The 16,814-nt window shown below is 35.4% G+C and overlaps 3 protein-coding genes across 6 annotated transcripts; 1 reads left to right on the top strand and 2 right to left on the bottom strand.

Moving 5' to 3' along the window:
• Positions 1–244: 244 nt before the first annotated feature.
• On the bottom strand, positions 245–5,902 carry LOC129303848 (DUF21 domain-containing protein At1g47330). 2 transcript variants are annotated; one of them, XM_054943388.1, is made up of 12 exons: positions 5,496–5,902; positions 4,758–4,834; positions 4,563–4,646; positions 2,991–3,104; positions 2,824–2,910; positions 2,490–2,629; positions 2,309–2,396; positions 1,878–1,951; positions 1,548–1,732; positions 1,223–1,428; positions 765–811; positions 245–615 (listed from the first exon to the last, which is right to left on the bottom strand). In XM_054943388.1, the coding sequence occupies exons 1-12, from the start codon at positions 5,671–5,673 to the stop codon at positions 456–458; spliced, it is 1,440 nt and encodes a 479-aa protein (XP_054799363.1). In that variant the 5' UTR covers positions 5,674–5,902; the 3' UTR covers positions 245–455. The 2 variants fall into 2 exon arrangements, with proteins under 2 accessions (XP_054799363.1, XP_054799364.1); XM_054943389.1 differs by lacking the exon at positions 4,758–4,834 and having other exon boundaries at positions 5,496–5,635.
• A 4,010-nt stretch (positions 5,903–9,912) lies between these two features.
• On the top strand, positions 9,913–12,268 carry LOC129303055 (uncharacterized). Of its 2 annotated transcripts, XM_054942059.1 has the most exons (3): positions 9,913–10,464; positions 11,364–11,630; positions 11,724–12,268. In XM_054942059.1, the coding sequence occupies exons 1-3, from the start codon at positions 10,083–10,085 to the stop codon at positions 12,020–12,022; spliced, it is 948 nt and encodes a 315-aa protein (XP_054798034.1). In that variant the 5' UTR covers positions 9,913–10,082; the 3' UTR covers positions 12,023–12,268. The 2 variants fall into 2 exon arrangements, with proteins under 2 accessions (XP_054798034.1, XP_054798033.1); XM_054942058.1 differs by having other exon boundaries at positions 9,923–10,464; positions 11,364–12,268.
• Positions 12,269–13,455: 1,187 nt separating this feature from the next.
• Positions 13,456–16,490, bottom strand: LOC129303056 (uncharacterized). Of its 2 annotated transcripts, none has more exons than XM_054942061.1 (6): positions 16,174–16,490; positions 15,971–16,078; positions 15,758–15,888; positions 15,213–15,313; positions 14,422–14,481; positions 13,456–13,811 (listed from the first exon to the last, which is right to left on the bottom strand). In XM_054942061.1, the coding sequence occupies exons 1-6, from the start codon at positions 16,367–16,369 to the stop codon at positions 13,730–13,732; spliced, it is 678 nt and encodes a 225-aa protein (XP_054798036.1). In that variant the 5' UTR covers positions 16,370–16,490; the 3' UTR covers positions 13,456–13,729. The 2 variants fall into 2 exon arrangements, with proteins under 2 accessions (XP_054798036.1, XP_054798035.1); XM_054942060.1 differs by having other exon boundaries at positions 13,456–13,814; positions 16,174–16,480.
• Positions 16,491–16,814: the final 324 nt, after the last annotated feature.

Below are 16,814 nucleotides of genomic sequence, written 5' to 3'. Positions count from 1 at the left end.
AAACATTTAAGACAAATTTGTACTTTAGTCCAATTGATTATGAAGGCAAACCAAACAGCTGCTAAGAAGATAGAAGGGATTCGATTACACATACCCCTTGGATTTTTATAAGAGGTTTAGATTTCAATTATCTTTAACATTTAATGTCTGGCAGAAACCTTGACCCAAAAAAATGGACAGAAACAATAAACTCACTTCTCGGCCGTTTGACCCTGTGTGTGTGTGTGTGTTAAGGAAATAAATATGAACACCAAACTCCCTTGCAGGATCTGCCACACATACATTATTTTTTCAATTTATAACATACACCACCAAAATACATCTTCTACGATTCCTTTTTGTATAACCTAACATGATTCACTATATATCATTCACAAGTAACAATCTCCTGCTCTGCCTTATTAACCCAACCCTATTTCACATTTCATTCTCATGCAAGCGGGTCCTGTACTGGCTCAATGAGGTGAGCCTGAAACTGCTAAAGGAGGGTTGAGAGAATCGGCAGTGATACCGACAGAGCTTGAAGTTGATAACAATGATGATCCCTTTACAGAAGGCTGCATTATGTTTGCATCAGGGGCCTTCTCCTTGGAAGCCTGCATGTTCACTTTTATCCTGGCATCATTAAACTCTTTCATCAGTCAATATAGATCATGGTACCACCCAATGGTGTATAACATTCTAAATACCCAACGAGGCAATCCCGTTAAGCGATGACCAACCAAAAATAAAATTAGATAGAGAGGACAAGGTTATCTACTTACTTGTTATGAATATTAACATATTCATCAGTTTCATCTAATATTTCCTCCTGTAACAAGCAAATATTAAATGAAGTTGGAATCAGAAGTTACAATAGAAAGATATCAAGCTAATAGCTTAGTGGCAATAAACCTACGCAAGCAATTTTTGGAACCTACAAAATGGAAGTAATTCTGCACTCTGCAGAAGTTAAATTTTTATTACTTTTTTTTTATCCACAAAAAGTGTCCTAAAGAATGCATCTTTAACAAACATGCATCGGAAAACTGGGAAAATATTTCCAGTAGTAGCAATGCCAAATGGAAGTTCGGCCAATTTCTTTCTCTCTTTTTTTTTTTCACCATGCCAGTAACATTCACAGTTGAATCCTTATCACCAGAAAGACATTCACGAAAACATGCAAACAGGACAATGTCCAAACCGACAGTGGTTACCATAAAATATTTGAAAAGCATCTAACCTGGAGAAGTTCTTCAATGACATCCTCCATTGTAATTACACCAACAACCACTTCATTGGCTGGAAATGTTGGCAGGGGAGCATTCTCCACATCCAAGATGCAATATGAACAACCTTTATGTCGCTTCTTAAAGGAAGGAGTTGCTGGCGGGCTTTTCTTCACCTGTGGACCTCCATCAGAACTGTCAGTCATCTCCAATTTGGCACCTATATTCATTACAATTGACATTTGACAGGTCAGGTCAACCAGGTAAATCCCTAGATATCTATTGAGCAGATCATTCATAAGTTATAACATGAAATTAAAAAGCGAAGTACCATTCTACCTTTCTCCAACAATGCATTTTTCCCCTTGTTCTTGCAGCTGTCTTTAAATTCAAGTTGTTCCCCATCTTTACTCTCTTTAGGAACTTCTTTTTTAGCATTCAGGTCCTTATACACAACGGCTATATGGCTGTGACCCTTCTGAAATTCGTTCAGTATGTCATATAGAGGCATGTTGTCAGCAACACTGCAGGACGATGAGGAAATCATGACTACAGAGTACAGACTACCAGCAGCAAACCAGCACATCCGTAAAAAAAAGTGTCATCTGACAGATATTCATTTTGTTTCATTGGTATGTATCTCATCTAATGTGTAGGAAAAGAGTTTACCGAGGAATTTTTCTAATAATCATTTTTCTTAGAGGAACTGCATCTTTTGAATAAACCATTAGAAGATTTTTAACCTGCAAGCAAAAGCAGAGGAACCGCTAGATTCAATGGATATCACAAGCAAGGGAAAGCATAAAATTACTTGAGTACATAAATAGCTGGAAGAATTAATAACAAACAGATGGTGCCAGAGTATTGCACTGAAATTCAATTTTTTCCCGTCTTAAAAGATATTCTGAGAGGTATAAATAGACAATCCATTGCTAGAAATAGGAAATGATCACAGACAGGATCCAAGACGGTAGCAAGAACATAACAGATGAACAATAATGCAAATCAATAATTATCGTTGATAAACAATCCACAATCCCACTCCACTAGCTGACAAAACCTCAAACTAAACTTCCCATTAGGTGTTGAAAGAAAAATACCAGAACAAGTCCAATAATATTTGTTGGATCTCCTGCATAAACTGGAACTCTACTATGACCCATGGTCATTATTGCATTCAGTGTCTCCCTTCAATGCAGAAAGAGAGAACAAGGTAAGACAATAAAGAGACACAAACATAATGGAAAGGAGTCGAGGACATTAAAGAATTGACAAACCCACAAAGTTAGAGTTGCATCCAGATCGAGGGAGAATGCCTTTGATATGGGAGTCATGGCATCTTTTGCAGTCTTTTCAGTCAACTCAAGAGCACCAGTTATGATTGTTGTCTCATCATGCGTTAAATCTCCTCCTTTGCCAGCCTAGATGAGGAAACAAATAAATACACCCTCGTGCATCAGAGAACTAGGCAAAGCTATATGAAAAGAATTACAGCATAAGGCTCATAAGTTTTAACCTCACATCAAAAAAATATGAAAGCCCTTCTAAAACATACAGATGACTCCAAAGGCACTGAATTTATTGATCAACAAGAACTTTAACATTGATATCTAACCTCATTCCCATGAAAGTTTACAAAAGTCTTGAGCTCTGCCCTCCTTAAAAGGGCAGCATGTCCCTTGCCGAGCATCCAATCAAGAACCTGGAATTATAAGAATATCCAATAGATATCAGCTTCTTCCAGCATTCACAGTAATTACATGCAAAATCATAAATTTCCACCTTGCTGATTGGATAAGAAATGGGGTAGAATAATAGAAGAAGAACATGAACAAAGGGTGCCATTGTTGCTCCAACTGTCAAGCCATAACGAGTACAGACAGCTTGTGGCATTATCTGCAGTATCACATTGGATTTTAAGCAAAAATACTCAAATCATGAAAAAAAAAAAAATCTTTCAAAGCAAAAGGTACAAGTATGAATAGAAAAGTACTTCTTTTTAGTTTGCATTGAGTCTGTATTTACATAGGTACACAAAATCCTCTTTAAGAGGAACAGGCCAAAGTGTCATGCAACAAAAGGAATCAAATGCATAACAAAAACAAACAAAAATCATAACATAAACGAACTAACTAATTAACTTGATAAGTAAATAAAATAAAGGAAAAGAATTTAAATCTGTGTATTACCTATCCTAAAATATGGGGGGGGGGGGATGACAAATAGTGATATATTTCAAATAATTCATATCTTCCAAAGGGTTTTAACACTTCCCTTAAAGATGGCTGAAAAAATGTCATTCACGGACAACTGATTTAATATTAAACTAATTGTTTCTAGGTCAGTCCTCTAGTCAGGATGTCTGCCGCCTGATCATTTGAAGGGACATAAGGCACACAAAGCTATCCCCCTCTTCCACCTAATATTTATGGTGCTCAGCATCTTAAACAGATATCAATTCATAGTCACGGAGTTTTCAAAAATTGAAGCACTTGGTGACACTTCCTCCATGTTTTGGTGGATCTTGCTGGGCTTTAAGGCCAGCTCGTAAATTCGTGAATTGTAACATGAATCAGAACATATTTGATTGGCATCAAAGCTCCTTGGCCTTGTGATTAACTGATCATACATATAATCAAAACAATGTCTTCACCCATGGAATTTACTGGCTATGTCATCACCATGGAGTTTTCAGCAGTCCATATGGCATACTGAGAATCGTTAGGTGCTAGTTCCTAAGTGCTGGCATTCAAATAACACCATTTTCCCTCTCCCCCTAATATACATAAGCATTGATAAGGGCCATCTAAGGAAATTACACCATTTGAGCAAATAATGGAGATCTAAACTTTTAACACAAAAAAAAAAAGGTGATTCAAACTGACTGGAAGCAGTGGCTCAAAAGAAAAAATAGATGGGAATCATTGAAACATACTCTTGGTCCATTGCCACAATTTAGTTGCAACAGTTTGAATGTACACTGGCTTTAGACTTTTTTCTATATAACGGTGAAGGTGTGCAGAAGTTTATAGCTGGCTAGAACTAGGCTTTGTTACCACCTGAACAATGAGTACTTCTTTCCAATATAATTAAGTGTGCGTGTATGTATAGGATGCCTGTTTTTATAGAAGAAGCATGGAAAAGCATAAAAAAACAAACAAAAATCATGACATATGAGAACTAACTAACTAACATGATAAGTAGATAAAAAATAGAATTTAAACGTATGTAATATGCATCCTCCTTAAGTATAGAGATGAAGTAATATGTAGTTGAGATATTTCAAATAATTTGAAATGTCCTATGCATTTTCAACAAACAGCTGGTATAATTATTCCATCAATTTAAATTTACCTCCCCAAACATTAGGATGAGCGTGACTGATAACAAGATTGCCGCCCATGGAGGTACAAGAGCATCTAAGAAGATAGGAAGAGCCTGTAGCAAGACCGGCAGATGGGTTGTTGCAACTTGTAAGCAACCAAATCATGATAGATACCAAAAAAACAGCAAAATGGCTCCACCAAAGCCATGAGAGCCTAACACTACCTCCATTGCTAAAGAGTTGCCAATCAAAAGCGTGCAAAGCAAAAGATGCTGGTTTTTTACCACTGGGAAAATTTTAGCTGCAAAAACAGAAATTTGAAATTTGCAAAAAGGGGGTTTAGTAGGTTTTAATAAATCAACTTATCAAGCAAGAATTGTGCGCCCAAATTGTGGGGGTTTAGTAGGTTTTAATATATCAACTTATCAAGCAAGAATTGTGCACCCAAATTGTTTTCTAAATGACTCATACGTCCCAAACCTTGTAAACATCACAACTAGACATACACAAAGTGAATCCACTGTCTTGACATACTAGGTATAGTAGACAAGGAAACTGAGTTCATTTCAGTTCCCAAACTAGGATGTTTACTATCCACGTCTCAGAGACAAGACGGACTTCATCACATGTCGATTAACGCAAATTCGGAAGTCTACAATCCAACAAGTGCTGATATTTACAGTTCCCAAATTCAGGACGGCAAGAATTCACATAAAACCCCAAAAATTTAAACTTTTACATATATCAAGTCACAGGCGCTGTGAAGAAACTTCAGAATAGAAGAAACAGAAACTCAGTAAGGCGCCCGAAATCAAATCAAGCGAGCCTTAGTATTTACCATCTACCAACCAAATCAGCATCCAAATAACAAACAATTGATCAAATATAATAAAAACATGACAAATTGGTAGTGATTAAGAAGAGGAAGAGGGGAAAGAACGAAAGAGAATCAGAGAGGGTACCAGCATGGGCACGATCCTGAGGACGACCAGACTTCATGAGAACCTCAAGGTCGACGAGGCCCAAAGACATGAGACCGAGAGTAAGACCAGCCATCAGTCCGGCAAAGCACACCAACCCTATCACTATCAACACGTACAGCGCGAATCGCGTCCCACAGCACTCTATCTCCGTCGCCATCTATCTGTTGTTCTAGGGAGGCTATAACAAGAGAACTTGCAAGCGTGCACGGAGGGTGTACGTCTATTGTCGACACCGACTTCCCCAGAGGCCAAGGTTTGATTACCCAAAGCAACGGTGAAAGATTGTGTGTCTCAGGTTTGAGTAAGACAGTGGAATTTGATGACAGAGCGGCCACTGCAGTTTTCGGTTTTCCAGCAGCTACAAGATGGAAGTTTAGTTACAGAGATTTGTCGGATTGTGGTGCTTTTAGGAAAGTGTTGTAAGCTTTTTCCGGTTGTTTTTGTTAATGGATTCACTTTTCATTTAAAAAAAAAAAAACCGGGAGAATATTTGATGCATCATACATTGGACTGTGTTATCAAGTGGTGGTATTTATTGTTGGATTATTCTAAGGTTTGTCTATAAAGCAGCCAAACATTAATTTTGTTGGTAGAAAAATTATTTTACGCGTTCGCCAAAATAATTATTTTAAGTAAGTTTCACTGGACCTTTTAAAGTGTCCAATTTTCCGTGAAAAAAATATTAATTTATCGTGGACATTGAGTGACGGATGGAGTTTATAACAAGCATTTTTTTTTTTTATACAACGAGTATATTTTATTAATTTTATTAAGTTATATTTTACATTTGTTGTCTTAAGACAACTTCGTCTTATTTTTATAATACTTAATACTCAATAATTAATACTTGATGCTTAACTCTTCAAGTGTATTGGAATGTGTCGTCAAGTGGTGGGGTTTATCGTTGGATTCTCATAAGATTTGTCCATATAGTAGCAAAAAATTATTTGTCGTGCTCGCCGAAAAAAATTATTTATGTAAAGTTTTGCGCAACATTTTGAATTGTTCAATCTTCTGTGAAACAAGACTTTGATCTATCATGATCATTGATAATTGGATTGTGGATAGAGTAATTTTTATTTAATTGTATTTCACATTTGTCGTCTTAAAACAATTTATGGTAATAATTTTTTCTAAATAATTTATTTTTATAAAACAATTAATGGTAATACACAAATACAATGAAAGGAAGATGAAAACACGCGACATAAAATATTGCATAGTCTGGCGAGCTCAAAGTTATTGCGAGTACAAGTGCTCTCATTCTTTTAATAATTTGATCCGGTGTTGAATATCTAACTCTTATATCCATCCTCAAGAAAGATTAGTCCAAATAGAAGGTAACCTTGTCCATTAAAACAAACAAATGAGTTGGGATTGGGGTAGCAAGAGAAGAGCATAAGGCATAAGGATGGGGTAATATCCTCTTGAAGGTTTTTCGATTGGATGCATATTTCTTGGTTTTTCCGTCTGCTTCTGGTTTTCAACCATATGGACGCCCAACTTGTCCCATGCTGCTCTAAGCCGGGCAAAGCGGAAGATCTGAAATTAGTTTTAGTGTTCATTGTACAGATATGTTAAAGTGCATGAAACTGTACTAAATTTTAAAGCAATTGTATGTAACTTTCTTACCTTTAAGTATTTAAAATTAATCCCTTAATACTTAATTTTATTTTTCAAAACTCCTTTCTATTAATTATATTATTTTTTCATAAGAGTTAAAATATCATTTAATTAAAAATATATTATTAAACAAGATATTATATTATATTATAAAATTACGGCTAATCAATTTTTTATATTTTTTTGAATAATTGAGGCATGGATAGGCAAAAAAATATTATTATCACCATACAAAATTTTAAATATTTACTATTAGTTTTATCCAAATTTTTGATATTAATGGTGCATACTTTACTTGTATTAAAGGATAAATTAATTTAACCTGGTAATATTTTAAATTTTAAAAATATTAGCTATATGTATTATATTAATCTAACTTGAAAATATAAATAAAAATTTATCCTTTAAAACAATAAGACTATACACCATTGATAACCAAAAAATTGATACAACTAATATAACCATAAATATTTAAAATTTTATACAGTAATAATAACATTTTTTCTATTAATGCCTCAATTATTCAAATAATATAATAAATTGATTATAAATAATTTTACAATATAATATTTTTTTAATAATATTTTTTAGTTAAATAATATTTTAACCATTATGAAAAAATAACACAATTATTAGAACAAGCTTTGAAAAATAAAATTAAAATTAGAAGATTAATTTTAAACACTTAAAGATGAGGAAGGGTCATATGTAACTGTTTTAAAGTTCAGAGAACTTCATGCATTTTATTCTATAGATAAATATTAAGAGTTTAATGCTTCTAAACCATTCAAATCTAATCTAAATGGTCTAGATTTACAACCTTTTACTTTTATTTTTTTTAAAAAATTATTTTCATGGACACAAAATCTAAAATAAAGACAATCTTTTACTCACTCTATTAAAAAATATAAGATATTTTTAATCGAATCTCACCCCCTAATGAAGTAGTTATCTACTTTTAAATTAACTTTATTTTTTTATATTTATCCCTGTCAAATACCCTACAATAAATATAAAGTCATTTATCAATAGGGTTATTTTTGAAAAAAAAGGCAATGATCACATCTCAAAAGATTAAAAATGCCTTATATTTTTTAACATTCAACTCTTTAAAAAATGCCTTACATTTTCGAACGGGGGGAGTAACTATTAATTTTTCAAAAAAACTAATTTTTACTTAAAAAATACCTATCAAAAAATTGTCTAGACTATAAAAATTAGATCTAAAAAGTTCAGAAATGATAAGTTCTTGATACTCATTTATATGATGAGTACTAAAATTGGTTCCATGCTCCGATTGAGTTCCATTAAATTATTTTTATGTCTAGAATTAAACTTCAATAATTGATACTCTCATTTTTTTAATTATCATATTTTTTAATTAACAGTTAGAAGATAAAATTATATATTTTAAAATAAATAATAGATAAAATTTTGCACATCAGATTTTAATCTAACAACTTTTATCCCGTTTGGCTGGAAGATATAATAACCTCTTTTTAACTTTTCTTTGTGAGAAAAATCGCCTTAAAATGGTTGCTAACTCACAAGTGTAATGTCTAGGCTGTCTTTCTTGCCCGCTCGCCCCCGATGAGATTTCAACGGTTCAAATTTAAAATTTAAAATTTAAAGTTATATCTATATTTATTAAAATAAAAATTTATAATTTTTTTAATAAATAATTTATCATTAATCAAGATAGTGCAAATTCAATCTGATTTGTGTAATTAAATATTAAATTTTTTATAGTTTTTATAAATCAACTAAATAAATATATTTTGAATAGTCTAGATTAGTGGATTTAATATTAAATTTTTCATAATTTTTTATTTTAATAAATAAATATTAAAAATAATGATACCATGATGGATACTTTTTTAAAAAAATACATTTTTTAAGAGAATTGTAAGTTAAAAATTTTAATTTAAACTTAAATTTGGAAAATTAATTTATAAAATTATAAAAATGTTTAATATTAAATTTGAACAATCTGAGCTAAATATGAACTATTCAATTGGTGATAAACAGATTTATTATATTTTTTTATAATTTCTATATTTTATTTTAATAAATATAAAATAATATAAATTAAAAATTTTAAATATGGATTGTTCATATTAAATTACCTGAACGGTCCAAATTTTATTAGGGTGATAATAAAGGTGATTCTTCTAATGTAATATGAATGGTTTAAATCTCATCAGGATGATAATGAACATCAAAGATCTTCCAATGTCACGGGGAAAAAGAAACAAATGAGTACGTGGAAGCTGATAATGTACCGTACTAGCTGGTTAGCAATAGCCCATGTTTGGGGTTGAACCGTCCACATCAAGTTTAAAAAATAAATAAATACGCAGCAATCATGGGAGCAATAGAATGTCACTTTTTTTTTCCACCAGAAAATAGATATGAAAATTCCATTTGGCATTTGGTTGAATTGATATAAGAGTTATATCAATTTAATTAGAAGCCAGAATTCAAGTTCTAGAAACATTGTTAACAGAGCTTCTACCTTCTGTATTGATTGACTATTAAAGTTTCTAGTTGGACGTGGACAAATTAAAATACAGGATACAACATGTAAGCTCTCTCTTGCAAGTGAAAAATTATTTGTTCAATCTCACGTAGTTAGTGCTTGCTGTTGTTATAATAAAATAATAATAATAATAATGGGTACTCCAAAAATAAATAGACAGACAGCCAGAGACAGGAATGGGGAAAGGAAAAGGGGCAGCATTAGTTATTGTAGTAGTGGTAGTCGTGGACTGCACCGTTACCTCGGCTTTCATTAAGGCCAGGAAGCTAGATACGACTAACGGATTAAGGCTTGTTCTCAAGCGTAGGCTGTGTGTGGTTCTCTTTTCTTATCTCTTTTCACCTCTCCTTATAAATACAATGCATTATCCTCATCAACAACCTCTTGATCCCCCGCGGTGAGTCATGACGGATCAAGTAAATGGGTTGCCTCAGGACCCCACGTGGCCGGAGCTGAAGCTGCCGGAGTTGTTGCAGAACGACGCCGTTCGACAAGTGCACGCCACGATTGAGAAGGAGTGGGATTTCCTTCAGAGGTCAGCTTGTCAAACGGCGGCAGGAAGGGCTCTGTGGAAGCACGTCGTCCGTGATCCGCTGGCGGAGTTACTGGCAGGAGAGACTTACTTGAGAAACCTCCATGACAAGATCAAGAAAGACCACCTCAATAATGCACGTGAGATTTCTGGAGTCATTCTTGCCGTTCGAACACTCTGGTTCGATTCCAGACTCGAGCTTGCTCTTAATTCCCCCAATGGCAGAGAAGCTCAGGTTGTTCTTCTTGGCGCAGGTTCGTAACGACTCCACTGTAATCATTTTAAACTTGTCTTATATATATATATATATATATATATCACTAAAAATAAAAGAACCGTTCATCATGTTTGTCAATTAATGAACCTAAAAGGTTAAAGAAAAAAACGAAGTGGGTGCGTCATTCACTCGCCTCAGAATATGGGAAGATCCCTGCTTTACAGGGGATGGTACGCAAGAAGCAATAGAGAGCCTAGGTTCTGAAGATGTTTGGTGTAAAACTGAGACGTTCTGTGGATACCATGTCTGCAAGATCATTTTAAAATACAATTATACTTGGCAACTCTTCTTGATGATTTTTTAAGCCTGAAATATTATTGAAGATTTTGATGAACCCGCGCGCTGGGATCATCAGCAGACAAGAACGATTTGGACATTTTTGGACCACGGCCAATAGTGCACAAAGAGTATATCAAGTAACAACCATGTGCGTCCGTCGAATAATTACATAGGCTTTCAAATTCCCCTCCGCCACTAACCGGGGGGAATCAAAGGGGACAACGGAAGAGAATCTGCTCGGGCCTGTGGCCGAAATGATGTTACAGCTGCACCTCAAGCTGAACTTCGGCAATTGGAGTCCGAGCAGAGTGGCTAAAAATCCTGGATTTGAATTCTGTGTAGATTTTTACAGTCACAGCTTTGTGACGCAAAAAATATACGAACTGATTATCATGTGCAGTTTTTAAGTAGGAATGGACACGAGGGCCTAAAGTTGGTCTGTCATTTGCTTAAAAGATGTTGTACTTGAAGTTGATTTTCCTTAGTTCTTACAATGGCTAGAAATCCTATATTTTAATTTTGTGAAGATTTCAGAATCATAATCTTGCAGCGCAGAAATGATCCAAACTGATGAGATCTTGTGCAACTTTTGAGTAGGAATGGACACGAGGGCCTATCGTTTGAGTTGCTTAAAAGACAGTGATGTATTTGAAGTTGATTTTCCTGAAGTCTTACAGGTGAAAGCCACCATTTTGCGAGCGGCAGAGGAATCCGCGAAGGACGATGACCCGCAGCAGCAACAGATTATGTGCAGAGCAAAATCCTTAACTAGAGTAGCGGCCGACATCAGAGAAGATAACTGGCTGGAGAAACTTAAAATTTCAGGTTTCTTGCCGGAGAAGAGAACGGTGTGGATTCTAGAAGGTATCCTCTACTACCTAACTCAACTCCACGCCATGCAAGTGCTGAGGATCATAGCTGAAAAATGCGCGCTAACCCACACAGTGCTCTTAGCAGACTTCATGAACAAACCATCAACTATGCTATCCAGCTCCACCTTCCATTTTTACAGCGATTGGCCCGACCATCTCTTGCCATCCATCGGCTTCGCCCACGTAAAACTTTCGCAAATAGGTGACCCAGATGCCCATTTTGGACTATTGAATGATCCATTAAATCTCTTCAACAAGCTTCTTAATGTGCCTAGGTCGGTACAAACTCATCCAGATGACGGAACACCATGTTGTCGCTTGTATTTAGTGGAAGCTTCGGGTTCACCAGATCAATCAAATGAAGCTACTTTGAGTCAGTCCTGATATGGAGATCTTTATCGCCAAGTCAGATCAAATTTACAGTCTAGATTTGTTGGTAGCATACTAGTACGGTAGCAGGTCAGTGCCATGCAACGTTGGTTGTACATTTACTGCGGCAACGCCGCTCTGTCGATACCTGTTCAGAGGAGGAAATATAACTTTCGGAAGCCTCTGACCTGAAGATGTGAATATGATTTTGACTGTTTCATCATAGAACAATTTAACTTGCTTTTGTCTTTGTTTTTTTAATTAATCTTCTATTATTTTGTCTTTGTTTTTTAAGTAAATATCAAATGAGTCCATATCAAATATAAAATTTATAAAACACGCGTTATTCAGAAATCATGGATGATAGAAACGGCCCAATTCTTTCTCCTCCCCTCAAATTTACAAAACAGGCATTATTCAGAAATCATGGATGATGGAAAGGGCCCAATACTATTCTATATTCATCCATAGATTTTTTTGAATTTGATGCAATTTTTCACCGTAAATTTCAGTGACGTTTGGGTATAACAAAACAAGTGACTGCAAGCTTTAAATAACTTTTGATATATTATCTCCATCGAACCCCACAGAGAGCAATTATATCTAGTTGTATAGTTAAAAAAAAAACAAATAAAAGGGAACAGCAAATGAAGTGAAAAAGAAACACTTTCACAGCACAAGTGAAAATGGAGCGGCATTAAGCAGCCTGCAGTCCATTCTACTTCACAATGCGCCATGCATCACATTAACAACTATCTTTAAAATCAATTTATAATCATTATATACATATATGATCAATATATGATACAAAATTTATAGCAACTGATAATATTTGTGAGTTGTGAACGATGCTATAAAAGTATAAATAATGTAATTCATAATAAACTATATGCAATACATGATAAAGCATGACTAACCTTTGGATAAATATCAACATTTAATTAAAAAAAATTCAAAAGCAATGAAACTGGACATGCGCACGGTATCGATCGAAAGGAGGCAACACTATAAAGTTGGGGGGAATGCATATCTTCCTTTATCTTTCTGGGCGGATTTTTATGAATCATTTCAGATCTTTGAAGCTATTACAGTATTACCTTGTAATAGACTAATAAAAACTAAATGCTTAATATTTACAGTTTATGAATGTAGCCTGCATATAAAAGATATTATGCAATCAAGGTCATCTGCAATTTCTCCACAAGACTGGTAGACCAGAGACGATGTCATCCCAGATCAAAATAAAACACAAGTTTAACACAGACGAATTTTGTTTCACAACTAGTTATGAAATATGTTGATACAAGATAAATGCTCAAGAAACTAACTACCTGGGGCAGAAGGGGCAATTAACACTGGCAAAAATTTGATTCTCAAACCTCCTTTGGTCAGGCCGTGAGATAGCTAACATTAAAAAGTTTCAAATGTTTGATAAAGAAACTATGAACTTCATGATGATAGATAACCTTTTTTTTATTGATATTACCCAAAATTAATAGATTATATCCCAGCCTTTCACAGCATTCAACCTTGCCTTTGGCAGATATCAACAATTACCCGATTAAGAGGGGAGGGGGAGGGGGAGGGGGAGGGGGAGTGCACATAATATCATCCACATGTTACAGCCTAATGGCACTTCCATCAGTTCCATAATCATTAGAACTTGGACTTTCCACTTTAAGGAAGAGAAGCAAAACTACCGGCTACGGCTACCCTTAACAGTCAGATTTCAAGGCAATCCTTGATTCCCTGCTCAAATTTGTCAAGAGAAGATAGTGTATCCTCCACAGCATCTGCTATCTTTCTTCTGCATCAAATGCGAATAGGAAAATGCTATTGAATTGATTAAGTTCCAGCTCATAACAAATAAGTGAAGAAACACATGACTGCAAGTACGATGACAAATTTGGAGAGGAGATAGTAATATATAACTATATGCTTTATTTCAAATGGAATAAATCTGAGTGGCCTCCATGATCCAAATGAAAGATTGTGATAATGTTAATGGAGCTGTCGTCAAATGTTAAAACACACACACGCACTTGCACACTTGTAAAGCAGTTCGAGGAGAGGTCGAAATTATAGTTGCATGATCACAGCCAAATTTATCATTTCGATAGACAGCAAAAGTTTAGACATTGACACAGAGGAAATGTTCCAAGTCTAATTGCTATTAATTGATTACAATTGGAGTTCCACTAAGGCCATTTCTTAACTGAACTAAACTCCAGTATTGGGATGGAAAGAATATGTCTCGTAAGAGGATGTTACCATATAAGTAAAGACAACAGAAGATAGAACCACGCTAAGTTATATAAATATATACACATTGGGTGCATAAGTTTTTATTAGTTATTACATCATTAAAAGATGAAGATCTTGCATTCTCTAGGTTTCTACTATTAAAGACATACCTATTAGAAGCAAGTTTAAAAGTGGTTTCGCCTGCCAGGCCACTGACAGAGGTGAAAGATCTGCATTATAAGGAGCAACAAAGAATAAGTAAACAACCAATCATTATGGTTGTCATGTACATAGATATGCCAAACCAGAGAACACCACCATATATTACGACATTAGGCAATTGCCATTAATTTCAACAGTCAAGACCACCAGGGTGTAAAATGAGGAAAAGCAGATCTAGGCGCAGATAAAGAATTTGAGGTCAAAACTGGTGTGCATGAGCTTTTATTAAAGAAAAAAAGGAATCTTTGTTGCAATTATCTCATGAAAAACAGGAATCTTTGTTGCAATTATCTCATGTTCCATTTTTGTTTTTGTTTGTGTTTTTGTTTTTTTTTTTTTTGGGTACCCAACATTACATTAAAAAGGGGGTAAAGGTCCCATTACATCATTTGATAAGAAAAGCCTTCACTTCGCTAGGAGCAACTCTGAGGAGAGGTTCAAAATCTCAGGTAACTGCACTCAGCTGAGCTAACTTATCCCCTTCATTGTGTATTCTTTATTACAAAGACATGCCAACAAAGTTTCAGGATCACCAAGACCAAACAAAGAATTATACGGCTACAGATATAAACAGGAAACAGAACCATTCAAAACATTTGCTTGTGTCAATGGCATAAAAAAATTTCCAGTTGTGCAGATTCTTCCTACTTTTTTAAGTGATTCCAATGGCATCAAGAAGAGAATTGAGCGACACGCAAGTTGGTGCAGCAGCACAAAGATGCTAAAAGCGAATAGATACCTTATTAGGTCATCCAGCAAGGCTTCGGCTTTCAACTTTACAGGATCTTTACTTCCAAGCAATGAGGCTGCATTCTTCACTATCAATCGAAATGTGCATACCTGCATGAAAACGAATTGAGAGTGAGTTCCGCCTAAAACAATCTTTGCTTAGGGATTCGATGCTTATTGGAAAAGGAATGTGGAGGGGAATAAAGAATCTAGCTTAAAGATTACGTAAATAGCACACATTTTGCATAGAATCTAGTATTATTAGTCATTCGATATCCCAAAGATCCGATAACTACGAATCTCAAATAAAAAAAAATCAGAAAGAAAACCCATAATGAGCGTCCAAGACACCGTATTCCTGAGTGAACAGGGCAGTAAATAAAATGTGATTAAAAATTAATTGATATTTTTACAACATTTACTTTAGCGCTACAGCATTCAGAAACTTGTTTGTAGGCATATATGTTTGCAGAGGCGGAGTCATTCGAAGCATGGTAGCAAAACAGCTAAGACAATTAGTTCATCTTTGATCGCTTAAGTAGGGGACCGACAAACCTCGACTCCAGTGTTAGCCTGGAAAGTGACGAAAGAATTTCTCTCCTGCGGAACGCAATCCCTAGCAGCAGACCTAAAGAGATTATAAAATTTCTCAAAATCCTGGTCCGTGTAATCAGCATCGCTTTCCACTATCAATAACAATGACCAAGAGAAGCTCAATCAAACCTAATAAACAATATACGCATGAGCATTGGAGGGGGAGAAACGTACTGAGCAAGAGATAGGCAGAACGAAGGCTTTCACGGGAGGCACCGACAGGAGCCAACAGGAAGCTAGAGGCCTTCTTCTTTTGCTCTTTCAACCAATCCTTGGGTCCAGCTGCGCACCATTTGAGAAATTAGGGTTTCGAAACAAGGGACGTGAGAAGTGAGGGAGATAAGATACATCGGAGAAGGAAGAGCGGAGGTCCTTACAAATTCCAAGGGCGAAGGCAGGCGAAGGAGAAGACAAAGAGAGGAATAAAAGCAAAGCAGCGTCTCTGCGTGAGAGGCAAAGTTTTTTGGGTTTCAGGGAGACGTTGCATTTTGAATGGCGGGGCGTTGGAGGGAATGAGGACGGCGCGGCAACGGGGGACAAGGCGCCTAAGATAAGGGGAGAGGCAGTAGGCATGGCTATTGCTTATTAGAAATTATGGATCACTTCAGCTGCTTTCACTCTTATTTGTGCTCTACTTGATCGTCCAAAAGCATTCCCATCCCTTGTCACGGTAAAAAAAAAAAAAAAAAAAATCCCCACCTACTTCTGCCCAAGGTTGGGCAACGGCAAGACAAGCTAGTAGTTTAAGAGACTACCAGCACCCTACACCCGTAAGTGACCCATTTTGGCCGGTTGTGAAACAAGCGGGGCTGACCCGTGTAGGTGTGGGCAGGTTGGTCTAACCCATTTTAAAGGCTACGTAATTTTTTTAAGAAAAAAATCAATAAAAAATCAATAAAATACTGTCAATTTATTGTTGAATCTTTAATTAACAATTTCTTATTCTTCATATAAAAAAAAACAAAGAGAGAAAAAGACTTGGACATGAGTAAGAGATGGGTTTGAATTTGCCTACTTT

This window comes from Prosopis cineraria, unplaced genomic scaffold (genome assembly GCF_029017545.1).
Source record: "Prosopis cineraria cultivar Desert tree isolate PC_DT_omini unplaced genomic scaffold, ASM2901754v1 PC2, whole genome shotgun sequence".
Taxonomy (NCBI): Eukaryota; Viridiplantae; Streptophyta; class Magnoliopsida; order Fabales; family Fabaceae; genus Prosopis; species Prosopis cineraria.
Note: the sequence above shows the minus strand (reverse complement) of the source record. Positions and strands in the feature narration are given on the sequence as shown.

Bases quoted from the DNA above. Each gene is read 5' to 3' on its own strand.
- LOC129303848 (XM_054943388.1), bottom strand. From the start codon at position 5,673: ATGGCGACGGAGATAGAGTGCTGTGGGACGCGATTCGCGCTGTACGTG. The intron at 2,911-2,990 runs GTGGAAATTTAT...TTATAATTCCAG, and splicing joins TTTCTTATCCAATCAGCAAG to GTTCTTGATTGGATGCTCGG. The intron at 2,630-2,823 runs GTTAGATATCAA...TTCCTCATCTAG, and splicing joins TAAACTTTCATGGGAATGAG to GCTGGCAAAGGAGGAGATTT.
- LOC129303055 (XM_054942058.1), top strand. From the start codon at position 10,083: ATGACGGATCAAGTAAATGGGTTGCCTCAGGACCCCACGTGGCCGGAG. The intron at 10,465-11,363 runs GTTCGTAACGAC...ACTTTTGAGTAG, and splicing joins GGTTGTTCTTCTTGGCGCAG to GAATGGACACGAGGGCCTAT.
- LOC129303056 (XM_054942060.1), bottom strand. From the start codon at position 16,369: ATGCCTACTGCCTCTCCCCTTATCTTAGGCGCCTTGTCCCCCGTTGCC. The intron at 16,079-16,173 runs GTAAGGACCTCC...AATGGTGCGCAG, and splicing joins TGCCTTCGCCCTTGGAATTT to CTGGACCCAAGGATTGGTTG. The intron at 13,815-14,421 runs GTATGTCTTTAA...CATTTGATGCAG, and splicing joins TTTAAACTTGCTTCTAATAG to AAGAAAGATAGCAGATGCTG.